This window comes from Rhincodon typus, chromosome 26, assembly GCF_021869965.1.
Source record: "Rhincodon typus isolate 14 chromosome 26, sRhiTyp1.1, whole genome shotgun sequence".
NCBI classification, from domain to species: domain Eukaryota; kingdom Metazoa; phylum Chordata; class Chondrichthyes; order Orectolobiformes; family Rhincodontidae; genus Rhincodon; species Rhincodon typus.
The window spans coordinates 27989911-28007519 of NC_063357.1; the positions used below are offsets into that span (position 1 = coordinate 27989911).

At 41.5% G+C, this 17609-nt stretch overlaps 1 protein-coding gene across 1 annotated transcript in view; it reads right to left on the reverse strand.

Annotated features, from left to right (window-relative positions):
* The window catches only part of auts2a (activator of transcription and developmental regulator AUTS2 a), a 30450-nt gene extending 14598 nt beyond the window's left edge, over window positions 1–15852 (reverse strand). Inside the window, exons 1-4 of the mRNA XM_048612369.1 lie at window positions 15724–15852; window positions 13529–13670; window positions 11756–11833; window positions 1695–1778 (exon numbers count right to left, since the gene is read on the reverse strand). Of these exons, the coding sequence (XP_048468326.1) occupies window positions 1695–1778; window positions 11756–11833; window positions 13529–13670; window positions 15724–15852 (433 nt within the window). The remainder of the gene's footprint in view (window positions 1–1694; window positions 1779–11755; window positions 11834–13528; window positions 13671–15723) is intronic.
* Between the last annotated feature and the right edge of the window lie 1757 nt (window positions 15853–17609).

The following is a 17609-nucleotide window of genomic DNA, read 5'->3' on the forward strand; positions in this document are numbered from 1 at the left end:
CCTATCCTATCATATAAGCAGACAGCAGTCCTATCCTATCATATAAGACAACCCAGCATTATCAACAGAATAATTCATTCATACCACTATGTGTTTTGAAGTTCTTTTAATATCGCATATTCCATCAGCACATCTAACTATACATTGACATTTCTCTCAAGAAGTACAAGAAATGTTCGTAAATTACAGAACTCGAGTATAGGAGGGTTTGTAACATGGGATAATTCAGATCAGGGCAGTGTATGTGGAGTCAGCGACATAAATATGAGCTCAAACTCCACCAATCCGAGAAACGCACAATGTGACTCAGCACAGTCCTTTGAGTGTGTCTCTATTATAATTGCGAACCATAAATGCTCAGTTTGAATCCTCTATAAACTCATGGATACATGAATGGAGTCCACTCATCATGGGATCTTCCAGACATTCCCAAAATTACAACATGGAATGGCAACCTATCGAAACAAGTGAAGGTAAAGGAAAACAAGGGTTGATAATTGCAAGAAATCCATAATAGTGCACATCCGAAACACAATATAAAGTTGAATTTATCAAAATAAAAAAAAACATGGAACAAGAATCCAGTAAAAGAACTGCCAACGTACACTATCGCCAATAGAATGAGGTACTGCTCTGGGGAAAGTGATTGTGAATATACCGCTAAGTACAAGGAGAAGGATAAAGAGTGAAAGGAGACTGGAAACTCAGAGACAGTTTAGGAGCTCAGGGACCTTCATTTGTGTCAGAGTTTCTGTAGTGAAGTCAGAGTTATCGGAAACTTAATCTGCTTTAACTTAAAATATTTGAGCTCCTCTTTTGATTTTGAAAATGCACACCCTCTTGTGGAAGTGACCCACAGTGTAATGGGTCCAAACATCTGCTGTCATTCAATGTTTGGCTTGAATAGGATGCATGATGCCGTGGACAAGGCCTGGCAATGTAGCCTGCATTCATGGAGACAGATACAATCCAATATTCGGTGTAATACTTTAACGCAGATTTTCTAAAACATTTCTCATTCAAGGATGATACAAAAGAACAGGAAAAGGGATACTGTGTTCAGAGAGGTCAGCTAAAGATAGATGCAATGAATTCAGACATGACATACACAGTATTGACACCAACATACACAAATACTTTCTATATAAGTAGCATACAAGTATAGCATTGACGTCGTATGCACAAGCATAATACAAATATTCACAGATTGTACGTGACAAAGATATACTACACAACAACAACATACAACAGTAGTGAAGAAAGCTGCAACCAACAGGTGTAATATGCACAGATAGGTGCAGTATATACAGGTATGATCCTAGGAAAGATCTACCCAGGTTAGGAATAGATGGGATAATATACACAGATGTGGCACATGCACAGACTGCATAGTGCATGCAGGTGTGAAACACAGGTATACAGAATGGTACAATGTATAGATGTGGCACACCTAGCTTGTAACGGGTGTGATCCACACAGATGCAATCTAGTCTAATGACAAGGTCAAGAGCATACACTTATCTCACTTTTAGTACACCAGCACGGTGTTGGCTTTGCTTTATGGCTAAACAATCCTGGCTGTGCTATAACTCTCAGTACTGACTTAGTATTGCTCAAGTCTCAGCCAAAGTATCACTTCTCAACGTAAAACATGAGAAAGTCATACAAAGAACTGAAAGGACAGAAATACTCACTGATTGAAGGGTTCCCCAGTCCACCAAAGGCGCTGTTACTTAAGGATCTCAGACCACTCAAACCACTTGGTCTATTAAAGGGCTCTAAAAAATACAAACCAATACGTGTCCACCAGTTACTCCTTCGATCAAAATCATTTAATTTTAAAAAAATGTTTCTAACTGCAATTAAAATTAATCCTTCAACTTAACTAAACTTATCTAACAGGAAGTTGGAATGGCCACCCACAGTCAGGAGTATATCAGTAATAGTGATGTCAAGTTGAGATAGAGATGAGACTTTGTTCAAGCTGCAATTAAAGGGGACATTTCACCATTTACACATCCCAAAAGCATGAATCATTTCACAGAATTTGAATTAGCATCTCTATTTTCTGTCTCCTCCATATTTAGAAATAACAAGTTAAATAGTGGATACATCCACAACACAGGATGTTCGCTGGAGAGGAGATTGACGCATCATGAAATTCCAGTCACCAGCCCAAAAGCATAGTGATTCCTTCATTAGAAAGAGCTCCCTTATTGTGTGGAAAGGTTTCTACTGTGCATAAACCACCAACCTGATTCTAATTTCCTCTGATCTAGTAGGAGCCCTTCCCACCCCACCCCGTCCAGACACATTCAAGGGCTCCTCCCACCGATGTCATCAATGTTTGCAGTGACACGAAACGGATTCAATAAGTCCAAGGAAACCAATTTGGAATAAATGGTGATGCTAAAGGAGATTGAACTGGTTTATGAAGCAGACAAATTCTGTTAGGTCTTTGACCTTCAGAAGCTGCCCTAACCACCTTGCTTGATATGATACAATAATCATCAGCACTTATGATGAAAAGCAAATGGTATACTGGACCACTCTGAAAGGAACTGACACAAATGTGATCTGGATTTCCAGAGGACAGAGGTACCTTAGTAGCTGTTGTAGGCATCGAGACACTGTCATGGGAACAATACTGCTAAATAGGATGGTAGAAGATTGTGTGATCTTGAATTTTGTGGTATATTTTTGCTGTATGAATGCACTTCTTCTGAGGAAATTTGGAAATTCTTCTGAGGAAATGTAATGGATTTTTGCTAAATTTACAATGAAACATTACTACATGCAAATTTCCTCTATCACTTGCCAATTCCAACAGATATCTGCTGAATCCCTCTGCCATTCACTTACATATCCACATCCCCCATTCCTCATTATAAATTGATCAAAATAATGCTGTAGTTTAACTTTATTTCCCACAACACAGAAGTAAGTCACATGACATTGCTGTACCTAAGATATCCAGAGACTGATGAAAACATTTTTTTAAACATTTTTGTCACTGTTGGAACTGGAATGTTCTTAGCACAATGTTGATGAATGGGTCAACAGCAGAAAGCAATAAAACCCATGAGAGTTTCTTTGCTGCAACTGGTAATAGAGGAGAGGGTATACTCTCTAGTGTGAACACAATGTAGAGATGCACTGGGTGACTGGGATATACAAAGACTTGACCTGCAACAGGGCCTTGTGTATTGTGCTAACTGTCCACAAAGGTGCTTATACAGGTGTTGTTTAGCCAGTTCCTGTACATAGTGGTCAGCCACTGGCTGGTTGTTCTTGTTCTTTATTGCTTCGCACTGTGGCAAAGTATGTAGCAATGATGAAATGGAAGGCCTTTGCTTGATAGGATCTGAGGACAAGTCAGACCTTTATCAGGACATCGAGTAAATTACGCTTGAATCTTCATATTCCTAGCCATCACGTGCTCCTGGTTGCCCAAGAGCAGCTGTGAACTATGGGGTCGAAGCATAACAGTCAATCTTACACTCCTCTTCCTGACTCAAACACAGAAGGCTGCATTATGCTGTATCTGATAGTCAGAAACAAGCTGCATATTCATTGCCCATGTGTGTTCAACAAGATAGTGAAATTGTTGACAAGATCCTGTTGGGCTCTGGAGTATCCTGTCATCTGGAATAGTTGTAAGACAGCCATTGCATCCACAGAATTGTACAGCTGTTTCCAGAATGGAAACATGTTTCAAAGGAACCTTTTCCCACCCTACTTCGTCATACTGTTCTATTGCGCTCTCTCACGTGCACAATCTAACTTTCATTTAAATCCACAAATTCCATTTGCTTCAACTGCACCATGTGGGAGCAAAATTGCATGCACTGCTATCTCTAAGGAAATATTTCCCTGCTTATCTTATTGGACCTATTATGTCACTTATATTTATGGCCCTTGGTTTGCAATTATACCACAAGCGGAAGGGGCTTTGCAATATCTACCCTACAGAATTCTTTCATAATTTTACAGACTACTATCAGGTCAACTCTCAGTCTCTTATCCAAAGAACAGAGTTTCCGCTCGTTCACTCATTGTGTTGTTGTGGTCGGTTACCATGGAGAACAAGTTGAAGTAGTTTATTCTTGCAAGTGACTCATAAGCTGCCTGGTGCATCACTTGCTGAATTTTATGATGACTCCAAAGTTGCAGCCTGTAAAATATCCAAGATGTAAAAACTAACAGTTGTTATATGTACCCAACAGCTGTTGGCAGTGCCATGCTTATGGTGCAGTTTGACCAACCATCAGTTGGCACCACCTGGAATGGCATCATCACTGCTTCTCTTGTGAAATGCACTCTCCAGTGGCATAGTTCTACCGAGAAATCCTGGTAAATATGGGAAATTTAAATTCAATTCTGTTCCAATGAAGTTCCCAGCTATTCATGTGGGATCTTTTGCACCCTCGGTGCCACTCGTCTGGAAATTACTATAGGGTGTGTTCTGACCAAGTACAATTTCTGTTCCAACGTCTTCGTCACTTGTACCAATCATCAGAAAATTAATCCACTTAATTATCAATGAGGAGAAATGGTGTGAGCTTGTGTTCATTGACTTAGGCCATGGAAACCCAACCCCAGACAAACTGTTAGGGAATTGGGGAAGTGGGCAGTAGTGAGCTAAAACTCATCATCACCCCACAGAAACAGAAAAAATATTGAAGGTTGATTTTTGAGGTACCATCTCTCCAAATCCTTCCACCATCTCTGACATCCAAAATTAGATAAGCAGACATTTCCTCCAACCAAATATGGAAAGATTAAAGCCACTGAGTGAGAAAATAGGGTTGGCTGGGTGCTATGAGCATCCTTAGAGCTTTAATATGGAATTTATGGGGTGAATCACCCTGGGCATCATGTTGATGAGGGCATTAGTGCATGCAGAGAATAGCTGCTTGAACTATGTAGAGCAAGCTAATGTTGCTGTGTACACAATGTTGCACCTTGGAGTATCCTGTCATCTGGAATAGTTGTAAGACAGCCATTGCATCCACAGAATTGTATAGCTGTTTCCAGAACGGAAACATGTTTCACAGGAACCTTTTCCCACCCTACTTCATCATACTGTTCTATTCCGCTCTCTCACGTGCACAATCTAACTTTCATTTAAATGCACAAATTCCATTTGCTTCAACTGCTCCATGTGGGAGCAAAATTGCATGCACTCAGTTGGACATTTTCAAATCAAAACATCCAGAGATATTCTTACACATCTCTGGAGCAGATGGGAATTGAACAGAGGTCTCCTAATTCACAGATAGGGATGCTCCCACAGTGCCACATGAACCCTAAGTCAACACTCCAGTTAATGATCTTTCTTAGTTTAATACAGCTGCACTCGGGTTCAGCAGCAGGAAAGACACCCTTTCACAACAGCAATGTTACTTAATGCTATCTGCTTCTTACGGGTTAGTTGCTGGTAGATCCCTTTCTGGGTTGTGACTCAATACCACAGGTATTTGGTGCTTTGTGTAGTTGCCAATATCTCCAGGGAGCAAAGCTGCAGAATGGGTTTTTACTGATTTGCAAGGCTTTTGCAAACCGGCTGCTCCCATACATGGGTTCAGTAGCAAGCAGCGTGATTTGGAGAGTGAACAGTCTACACGCAGAGTGGGCGATGCTATTGAAAGAGGGAGGAAGAAGAAGGTGGAGACAAGGGCTCTCATCCAGAGGCCTTATCTGAACATGGTTTTTCCAACAGCAACTTGAAAGTCAGTGTGGAACAATGTGAGACATCTGCCCTAACGCATTCCCATTATTGGGTCTGCCTTCCCTGTGCCTTTACCTAGCGAAGTGCTCCTGCCCAACACAACCTCACTTGCTGCTGACTTCCAATGAAAGAGACTGCTGGTGGTTTTGGAAAATAATTCCTCAGGAAAGGGCCTGACACTCGGTTTGAACATGTTAACAGGGCTCTGCATGGGCTGGCTGGCTGATCGACAACAGTAACAGTACTGACAGGTGGCAGTTTTGGGAGGAGGACTGCTGACTTTATAAAAGGGATCAGTAGATTTATACTTCGTTGCTGCTGTCCCTATCTAAGAGATGCTGGATAGCTTGAACAGGCTAAGTGGTGTTCTTCCTGCTGGCCTCTTATTGATGTCCAGTCAGTCAAGGGTTCCTTTAATCTTTCCCGAGTACTAAACACATTGGAATGAGCAGGCATAAACAGTACATCCTGTGGTGTGGGGTAACTAATTATGGTGATCTCTGCAACTCTTCTCAGGTACCACTGAATTTGTCATTGGTCCCTTTCCCAAACTCCATTGCCGAGCCACTATTTCCACCCTGGGCAGCGAGATGTTGAAGTTGAGCTGGACAATTCACAACCCATATGTTTCTGAAGAAGGGTGACTGGACTGGAAACGTTAACTCTGCTTTCTCTCCACAGAGGCCACCAGACCTGCTGAGTTTTCTCAGGAATTTCTGTTTTCGTTTCTGACTTCCAGCGTCTGCATTTCTTTGTTTTTTTTTGACACAAGTTCAAGTTCCACCTGCTCCCTTATAACAGGTCGATTAGAAATATATCCAAAAATGCTTGGCCCCATGATAAACTGACCATCAGCTGCTTACTCAATCACCAGGGGTGCCTATTCCTATGTCTGTATCAATCAGTTTTGACCCTGTCTCAGCTCTTTTGCTGCTGAAACCCTCATCCCTATCTGCAAATTCTGAACTTGACTATGCCAATGCTCTCCCACCTGACCTCCAAATTGGCACCATGCATAAACTTGTGCTCATCGAATACAACTGCCCAAATCTTAACTCACGCCAACCGCCATTCCCCCGACACTCAACCCTCTGCTAGCTGACCTACAAAGGCTCCCTGTTCAGCAATATGTCAATTATAAAATCCATACCCTTGTTGAAATCCTTTCCCATTTTTGTAACACTCTTTGGTTCAACAAGCCTTTCAGGTTTCTCCAATCCTTGAAATATGCCTGCTTTCGCATTAACCATTGAAATAACTCCAGCTCTTTACTTCTCTCTCCTCCTTTCAGCCAGGCCTTAAAACCTAGTTCTTCAATAAAACGTTTGGTCATCAGTCTTGACAATGTCTTTTCTGCCTACGTTTTTTTTGGTGATATTGCTGTTGTTGAACATCTTGAGGCATTTTGCTCTGTCAAATTTGCTATATAAAGGTAAGTTGTTGTTGAAGACAAGGAAAAATTAGTTTCTTGCTTCAAACAGCTGTCTCAAATGTTCTCAGTGAAGCTCTGGAGTAATTCCAAGAATATTTTTTGGTCAGGGGCTAAACATATATAGCATGCTGGGAAGAAATGTCATTAAAAAATGTGAAAACGTCTGAGGAGAATGTACAACTGTAAAAAACATATTTTTAAAACAGACATTTTGCTCTGAAACTGTAAAATATTGAACATTTCACCTCTTTCCCATTGGTGAACAGTTGGATGTATCCAATCTCACATCCACGAAAAGTGCCTTATTTGGTAGTTATTTGTGACCTGTGACCTTGACTGGATCTGGATTGCATCCTATAGCCAAGGTTCTAAATTTGACTCTATTCTATTCGAAAAAATCTGGCTCAGTTGTGATTTCAGACTGACTTTATTTTAATATCAAACATGTGACCCTAAAACTATCAGCAGAATGGAGTTGAATTTTACATTAGATTTTAGGACTGAGTTTCAATACCTCACTTGACAAACCATGAACAAGCAATTAAAAATCTCAGGGGAGGGGGCTCAGACTAGTCTTTCAGATATCCCTACAACACTCAATGCCTTCCTACTGCAATAATCAGATAAGTGTGTAAGTGGGAAATTAAGCCATTCCACCTCGACCACACAGGAAATGACTTCTTGAAAACTGAAAGTTCAGGTTGTACACAAAAGTGGAAGGCATATTTCCCAGTCAGATGCCGCTAATTCATCATCGTGTATGTTGAAAATGATGCTTCGTCAATTTATTAGACACCACAGCGCTGTTGTGTTTCACTCAGGTTTCTTTTTTAGCTTTCCATTTTCCTTTTCAGCTGCTTCAATTCCTTTCTTCACGTTTCTCCCCTCCTCACTAAAACTCTTTGTTTGCTCTCTCTCTCTCTTTAGAATTCATTGTACATCATTCCCAGCAAACTAATAAGATTAGCCAATATTTGCCTCAGGCCTGAGAATTCCACTCCTGTGGATGCCCGATTGAGCTGCTGGGAGTTACTTTTCCTTGTAATCTTTCCCCTGTGTGGGAAATGCCAAGCTTCTTATTGTGTTGAGTATTGGGTTGCACTCAATCATCCTTCATGAATTTCCTATTTTTTGTAATAATTCACTTCCACCAGACCAGGTATTCCAGCAATCTTATTCAATTATTACTGTTAGCGGTACTCAATTCATTCTCTCTCTTTCTATTAACACAGCTATGATGTAAATACACCACCTAGTAGGTATAATATGGATGAGCTGTTCCTCCACCTGTGATCTCCAACCAACTATCCTCCACAAGGATACAAGATAATCACTGATCAGAAAGGTTACATGGTCCATCTTTATTTGTCCATCATGTTGATATGGCCTTTTCAACATAGTTCAATTTATTTTCAAATAGAATTACAGACAAGTATTGGTTAGTAGAGCCACCTCACCAAAAGTTCCTGGATTCTTTTTATCCAAATTCTATTTAAGACACATTAACTTCATACATTTGAAAAGAGAAGTCTCCAGGTATAAGTTTGTCCAAAGCCCTGCTTCTGATTCAACAGTGGGGAACAATTGGAGTGCGTACACATTGACGTGAGACAAGGCTTATTCCTGAGGCATTGCATCAAACAGGAGGGCATTGAAAATTAATTTCAAAATACAACTGCTAGATAGGGCACACGTGGACCTGGCTCTTCTGCTAAAAGCTGCCAACCAGCTTGGTGGAACAAGCTGAAAACAGGGGTTATGCTCACCTCTTTGCACATTAAAGGAACTAACGTCATGGCGTGTATCCTAGATGCCTCTTCTGATACTTGCATGGATATTGTGGATGAGGGACTTAAGGCTAAAAGTGCACGAGTCGCTCAGCATTTGGATGCCTTGGTGCTCGTGTTATACCTCAAATTTCTAAGCCAATAAATCAGTTTAACCAGGCCCTTGTTTGATTATAGCTGGTTATATCCGTGCCAATGAAATTCCATGATTTGGAAAGAAAACTTAAAAAGAAATTGCAGAACTACAAAGCAAGTGGCAGTGCTGCTGCTCAGAAATCACAGCATGTTTGTTCCCAATGGAGGAGGATACTGCTATTAAGAATAGCCACTATGATCTATCTGTGCAGTTACACCAGTAACATTATGCCATTAGTGAAATGTAGCCCATACTGCAAAGGCTGTGCAGATATTGATGCGCTTTTGAACGGCTGCAAACTACAATTTATCTTAAGGACATTATCTCTGAAAAGCTGATGGGCTTTAATTTTAACACTTCACTGTCAAGTATGGTCAGCTTATTTTCAGCACAATTTTAAAAAAAACCGCCTTTTCCCACAGAATTAAAAAGAAAATGTTGATATTGGCTATACGAAGGACAACCCTTGAAAGGAGATCAGATTTGGGCAAATTACAAACAAGTACTGAAGTATGACTAAAATAGAAGGTCAAAAACAGATGCATGCAAAATTCCAAAACACAGTCAGCACTTGGAAAGCTAATCTCAAGCACTCCTCCCCAGTGTATTGCTTTGGCTCTGGTGGCCTCACTAGCTTTCATTTACAGCACACCGGGGCTGGGTGCCAGCTTAAAAGCCACATTCCCATCCTGCACATGTGGGTGGGGTGCATTAGACAGAGTCACAACCAGGTTGGCCACAGAAACAGTTGAGAAGTAACTTCTCCAAGCTCAGCACTGCCACCCAGCGAGCATTTCAGTGACATTACCACTGTTTGTAAAAAGCATATTCTCTCTGAAACATTTGAAAACCTCAATTTTCTTGTCACGGCAGATTTGTTTAATTAATTAGCGTCTCCTCCTCACTGCTGGGAGCAAATTGGGAGGAAATCAAAAAGAGAATGAAGATTCCTTGTATAGTCACTGTAACATTTTGGAGCTGGGAAAGAAATGTGTTCATCTGACATCAGGAATCATTCAACCTGGTGATGCAAGTTGTTGGCATCTCAACTGGCACAGAAAGGTGCTGGGCTTTGATAAGAGGGAGTGAGCCATGCATTGAAACTCCAGGATTGCAGCCAACCTGAAGTGGGAACCTTATTCCGAAGTATTTTCTGACCTTGGTTTCAGAACAGCGCTCAGACTCGCCTGAAATGGCACCCAGTGCCAATTGTAATGGTTCTCCCATTGGGATGCAAGGCAATGCTCCCTATAATTAATGTCAGTGGAGCAGCCCACCACAGACTTAAAAAACCACCTCAGCAGTCTTTCCATTCCAACAACAATTTGTTTCCTAAAGGTGCCAGCTATTGTTTTCTGATTTAAAAAGGAGGAATGCTTTGAATCAAAAAAAAATTCACCATCCTGTTAGATTTTCCCTTCCGCTTTTCAATTTTGTGTTTTGGGACACAACAGCTGTTGAGGTTGCCAAGTTTGTGGAATTAAATGTTCCCAACACCACCACCATCTGGCACTTTGTGGCACTGCAGCCCATGATCACAAACACACAATTCTTAGCAACATTTCTACAACCTTGAATGCTACCATTTTTCTGACACAACGCATCGAAACGCGCAAACACAAATTGCTGGAATCACTCACATTTTGCGCCTAGGTGACCAATTGTAAATAACTATTTATATGACTATCGTGAGTAGGACAAGTCTAAAGTACACCGCTGCAAAAAGAAGAGACGTTTTCTGAAATGCCATATTCTATTTGCAATGGCATTACAGTGTAAGGCAACTTAAATAGCTCAAGGGCTACATGTCCATTGATAAGCATGACAAGGACGCTGGGTGTGGTTTTACCATCTCCGGAGCTGATGAGAAACGGAAATAATGGGTGGGGTTTGCCCTTTAGAGAAACTCACCTCATTCTCACCACAATTACCCGCTGGGGGACTTTCTTAATTTGCCAGTGATTAAGGTCAATTAATGGTCAACTAAGGGACTTTAACCTGCTACCTCCTTGACCATGCGAGAGGAAGGTGGCTCCTTTCTCTGACTGGGAAACCGTGGCAACCTGTCTGCCCAGTTAGGGAACAGGATGCCAATTCCCTAAATACTCCAATTACAGGGGATGTGGGCGGGGTGCATGGGTGAGGGGCTGCGGGTGGGAAAGCAAGGTCTTGTAAATCCAACTGTCCTGAACACACACATCCTGCAAATGACTTCCAGGAAGAGGAGGAGATAGATCGACCTTCTTGTTTTTGGATCCCCTGAGGAGTTGGCCTCAACCAGCAGACATTGTGGCTCACAGGCTGCCAGCTATTTACTGGTGGGCAGCCTGTGATGTCCTTTGCCTGCCTGTCACCCCTAACGGGCTGATGGGTGGGTGATAGGGTAGGTGGGGCTGCATGTTGGTCATCACCTTACAGGCACACCCGCGCACACTTAGAAGAAGGAAAATTGTGCCCTGAAAGGAAGCATACTTTCCACTGAATTTTGCCATTAAATGCTGAATTATCATCATGCAGCTGTAACCAACCGGGCCAAATTTGGACCTGTTTCCATGAGTGTACGCTTAAGTGGAGTAGACTGTACTGTACATGCTAACTTGTCGGCAGTTGTTTCAGTCTGCGAACTGTTTTCCCAATTCTTTCCCAAACACCAGCCAGCCCATGATTACCTAAGTGAGAAGCTGGACTCAAGAAGCTGTTGTGATGAGGCGGAGGTCCGAAAGGGTTTCCACTGGGATGTGTGGTACCTGCAAAGAGACAGAGAAGACAGTTTTCTTCAAAGAAGCATTCACACAAAACTGTTCACCATGACCTGCATCCATCCAGCATTTGGTTCGCCAAGCTATTTCATGAGGTAATACACTTGTTTTTGCATCTTAAAAGGTATCAACGAGATTCATCATAATATTAATGAAGTCTGGATTGGTTATGCTTTCATTTTGAAGGTTTCTAATCCCAATGACTGATGCAGGTTAGTGGAGAATGCCACCTTCAAAAATGAAATATGTGTGTGATCTGTTAAAAATAAGACAATGTTTAAAAGTTTTTCTAAGTACAGTCAGTAACAAATTTAATCTGAGATTCAGACTGAGTAAGTGAAGCACAAATAAATTGGACTGGGGTGGGGGCAATCGACAGAGGCAAAAATAGAAATGCAGAGAAACAGAGACAAGTTCGAAAGGGTAGAGATAGGGGAGGTGACAACCTAGTCATATTATTGCTGGACTGTTAACCTAGAGACCCAGGTAATGTTCTGGGGACCCGGCTTCGAACCTGCCATTGCCAATGATGGAATTTGAATTCAATTAGAAAAAGTGTTGAATTATGACTCTAATGATGACCGTGAATCCATTGTCAATTGTCGGAAAAGCCCACCTGACTCACTGATGTCCTTCAGGTGAAGGAAACTGCCATCCATACCTGGTCTGGCCTACATGCGACTCCAGACCCACAGCAATGTGTTGACTCTTAACTAGCCTCTGGGCAATTAGGGATGGGCAATAAATGCTGACTAGCCAGCAACGCCCTCATCCCATTAATGAATAATAAAAAAGAGGAGACATGTAATAAGAAATAAATAAAGAAATATGGAGAGATGACTGAGCAAGAATGAGTGAGAGACAAGGAAAGAGGAAGGAACAGGCAAAGAAATAGGCAAAGCAGAAAGACAAAGATCCCTCCAGTAATATCGAGCTTCTAATGAGGGAGAGTGTAATTAAAGTGTGATTTGGTTAGTCAGGTAGGTTCCAGTGTGGACTGAGACCTACTGTGAGAAATGTGACAATACGCACAGAAAGGCTATGAAAGTATGAGAACCCCAGGGGAGAAGCAAGCCAATTAGATATGCCGTCTGGACTCTATTCCCTCTTGATCAATGGATGAACTTGCGTTGCTCTAGCATCTTTCACGACCTCAGCACGTCTTAAAGCACTTTACCAGCCCATGAGCGCATTAGAAGCAGTCCTTGTTATAAAATAATAGAGAAATTTTCCCTCAGGAACTTACTGATATTCTGAACTCTGAACCCAATTTATAACAAGTCGACAGTGTGACTGTTCAAATCTACTAACACAGACTTTGCTGAAAATAAATGCTTTTAAACATCCTTTATTTAAGAAAACACACGGAACTTTGTGAAAACGTAGTTGTTGGAATTTACTGCTTTTCACTTTCCACTGCAAAAAAGTAGATTGTGCACCAGGTTAACTTTGTTGGTTTGGGGGGTGGGGGCTGGGGGGGGGGGGGTGGGGGGTTTGGTGGGTGTACTGAATGTGAATAGTGCCATCTAGTGGATATAGGTATTTGTACAGGCAAGATACGGAAAACTGGCAACACGACAAACTATTCACGAATTTGACCTCCTGGCAATAAGGCTAGGAGAAGATTGCTGCCATTCAGTCACTGATGAGCGGATGACCATATTATTAAGTGCAATTCCTTACCAGCTGTGGAGAAGAGAGTTGCTGGGCGAGCCAGCTCATGGGGATGATGGATAGCTCCAAACATGCTGGGGCCTGGCGGCCGGCTTAGGAACTCCGGTTTCAGGCCAAAGTCAAGTTTGTGTGGATCAGACTGCATCTGCTGCTGTAAGGTGCAAAATCAAAAACAGCCTGGTCAATTTATGTCTCACCACCTCATATTCAGTGCTCCTTTAGTAAAAGTCTGAGAAAATGGGCAACAGTCTGAATCGTGATCTCCCTACAGATACTGCCAAACCTGCTGAGAATTTCTAATGCTTTCCCGTTTTATTTACAAAATCATGCTGACTTATTTGACAAACTAATGTATGTTCCAATCAGCGGTGACTCTGCATTCAACCTTAATTAAAACGATCCAATAATTACTCTTTCAAAATAACTGCACATAGTACGAGGTTGTTTACATTGCTTAATCCAAACTTTTCAAATTTCCTCTTTGAAATAATACATTTTGAATTATCAGAATTGTTATCTGGGTTTCTGGAGTTATGGGAGAGTGTGGTCTATTCCTGCAGGGAGAGTCAGAACAAAGGAGCTTAGTCCTGAGAGCTACTCTCTACATTTGGTGGCAGGGTCTATTGCTGTGCAGAGTGGGGAGATGCAGTTTCTTGCTGGGGGCAGGGTGGTCTCACATACTGGCAGTAAGCGGTGGAGGGAAATCCTCCCTACTTTCCACCATAAAACCTGTTGTGGTGATTCCGAAACACAAGAAAAACATTGTAAACTACAGTCCCACCGTTTATTCAGAATTTTCACAATTTATCCAGCCAAGTTAAACATCGATCTTAGACAATTCACATTAGCAATGATAGAAATTAAAAATTTCATGTGAAGATGGGACTCAGGTACCAGGATTTTGGTCTACTGGGAAAGATCGGAATGCAAACCAATATAACTAATTAAGAAGTAGACTATCAGGAATGATGGAGATGCAGAAAAACAGGAGTGATTGGGATGTGCACTAACAAGTGAATGGGATGTGGACTGACAGAAATATTAGGGATGTAAACTACGAGAATTGAATGGGTGTGGGTCAGTGGGAGTGACTGGGATATGGCTTATGTGAGGCTATGGCTTCCAAAGCTTTACATCACTGAACTTTTTTCTCGTCTCATATCTGGACCTGTCATAATATAATTGATCGTTTTGTTTAGTCAACAATTCCATCAATATTGTATTAATTTGACTACAATGATGGAAATGCTTGGGTCTTTATTTAACGAGTCACTTTGATCTTGCTATGTCTTAGTGTCTGCTCTGGTGTATGGAGCTTTTCCTATTATAGACATGAATAAAGCTACCCAAAGAATGATTACAATGCAATATAAAACTCCATCTAACTCAGTTCTGTGATATGTCAGAACCTTGGAAGAGGACACCTTAACGTGGAAGTATGGTTTTTCCAATTGATTAATCTGAGAACCTTCAAGAGTGAGACACAAGTTTAACACAAAGAAATGGGAATTCCTGCTCTAAGCTCATGGCCATCGTGGACTGCAACAGGGTAGTCCAATACTAATTCATCTGGATTTATTCTGTCTGAAAAATCATTTGGATTGGATCCTGGAGGTGTTGCAGAACATGGAAATAAAACAATGAAGAATTTGATGATAAATGAGAAAAGGTTAGGGAACTGTGTGGGGGAAAAAAAGCTGACAGGTATCACACAATGTGCTTAGGACCTTTCTAGAATGACTAATACCCTGGAATACTGCTCCCAATGAATGACATTCATCATCCACTGAGGTGCTAAAAGACTCAGGCTAAGTGACAATAAACCTTGCAAAGAACTGGTGAACATTATAACAAGGAAATTTAAATGAGTGAGGTTCCATTCAAAAAAAAATCTAGGTAGGCACTCAGCTCTTAAGAAACTAGGGATGGGCAATAAATGCTGGCCAGCCAGCGATACCCATGTCCCATAAGTGAATAAAAAAAGACTTCAGCTGTTTTCCTAAGTTGCTTGACTTGTTTGTATATATCATGGAAACCTGTTGATTAGGTGGGTCCTTATAGTGCATCACTTGAATGGTTTGTGCCATCACTTCTTGTTCAGGTCACCATTGTAGCTTTGTCCCTAATAACAATTGCAAACATATAACCATTTAAGGTGAGACAGCATGAATAGAACATGAATGGAATTTTGAACAGAGACTGACCTTGACCTTCTGCTGGTGATGGTATATCTGCCATGCTATGTGGACATGCATGGCACACCACTTGCCAGGCTTCTGCAGAACACAACAGTTAAAGATAATATATTCAGTGTCCATTACAGGAAACCACATGCTTTTCAGAGCCAATGTAAACTTTAGCTCAGACCTCTAAACTGAGGCATTGTACCAAGCTTCTTTTCGAAATTTTCACTTCCTGGCCCCCCTCTGTTGGCCATTATTGTGTACTTTTTTTCTCATTAGGTGCTGCCTCTCTCTCCCCTTTAAACCTGGAGTCATCACTCCTCACTGAAGCCATTATCTTCAGTCCATCAATTCAGACTCCGTTTACTAACTAACCACCCTCTTTCTCCTTAGCAACTGTCTGAGACTAAAACAGACTGTTTGCAAACTTGGTATCACATTTGACTCAAAGATAGGCTTCCACCCACATATATGCACCATCATTATGACCACTGATATCCATCACTGTCAAATTGCCCAAGATAGCCCGTTTTAGCTGATCTGCTGATTCATGCCTTTGTTACTTCAACTCTTGGCTATTCTAATCTAGTCCTGAAAAGCCTCCCCCATTCCACCGTCCACCAACTTGAGGTCATCCAAATCTTTGCTCTTCTGAAGAAGGGTCACTGGACCTGAACCATTGACCCTGTTTTCTTTCCATGGATGCTGCCAGACCTGAGCTTTTCCAGCTATTCCCACTGTTCTATCATTGGTGGTCATGCATTCAGCTGTGCAGACTCTAAACTCTGGAAATCCCTCCCTAATGTTCCTACCTCTCGCTTACTTTCAGCTACTCCTTAAACCCACCTCTTTGACCAAGCTTTTTGTCATTTGTGCTAATATCACCTTAAGTGGCTTAGTGTCGATTTTGTTTTATTGATCTCCTGTGAAGCATTTGTGACATGTTATTCCAGTAAGAAATCATGTAAACGTTAGCATTGTTGAAAAGTGGAGATTTGCAGCACTCTTTTCCAAACCACTCAATTTTCACTGTCCTATTTGAAAAGCAGATCCCTTTTTGCTCTGTTGCTCTTCCTTGAAATATAATTCTCATCTCCAACATCAAATAATTTAATTTAAAAAGATTAGACTTCAATGAGAATAAGACAGCACACATTCTAACCTGAGCTACTCATTTGTAAGTTGCTGATGGTCCTGAGCCTGGCAATCTCTAAGTTCTTCCTAATTGTGGATTGTGATGTGCCAGTTTTGAAGTATTTTCCCTACAGCATTTGAAGCTGCACCTTCTCTTCTGAATATATTTGACAAATATTATAGATGCACACAGCACAGAAAAGGTCCTTTGGCCCATCGAGTCTGCATCGACACAACAACTACTAAAAGTGCGCCAATCCCAATTTCCTGCACTTGTCCCATATCCTTGAATGTTATGATATACAAATTGATCATCCAAGTATCTTTTAAAGATTGTATGGTTTCCAGCCTCCACTACCATCCCAGGTAGAGCATTCCAGATTCCCACCAGCAATTGAGTTAAAAAGTTTTCCCAAATCCCCTCTGAATTTCCTGCCCCTTACCATAAAATTATGCCCCCTCATGTTTGATGCCTCAACCTAGGGGAATGGCTGCTTTCTATTCACGCTGTCCATACTCCTCATAATCTTATACACATCAGTCATGCCTCCCCCCCCACCGCCTCAGTCTTTGCTGCTCTGGATAAGACAATCGAAGCCTATCTAGTCTGTCCTTATAGCTCAATTTCTCCATCTGAGGCAACATCCTGGTGAACCTCCTCTGTACCTCCCTCTAGTGCTAACACATCTTTCCTGTAGTGAGGTGACTACAACTGCACACAGTACTCCAGCCGTGGCCTAACCAATGCTCTGTGCAACTCCAACATTACCTCC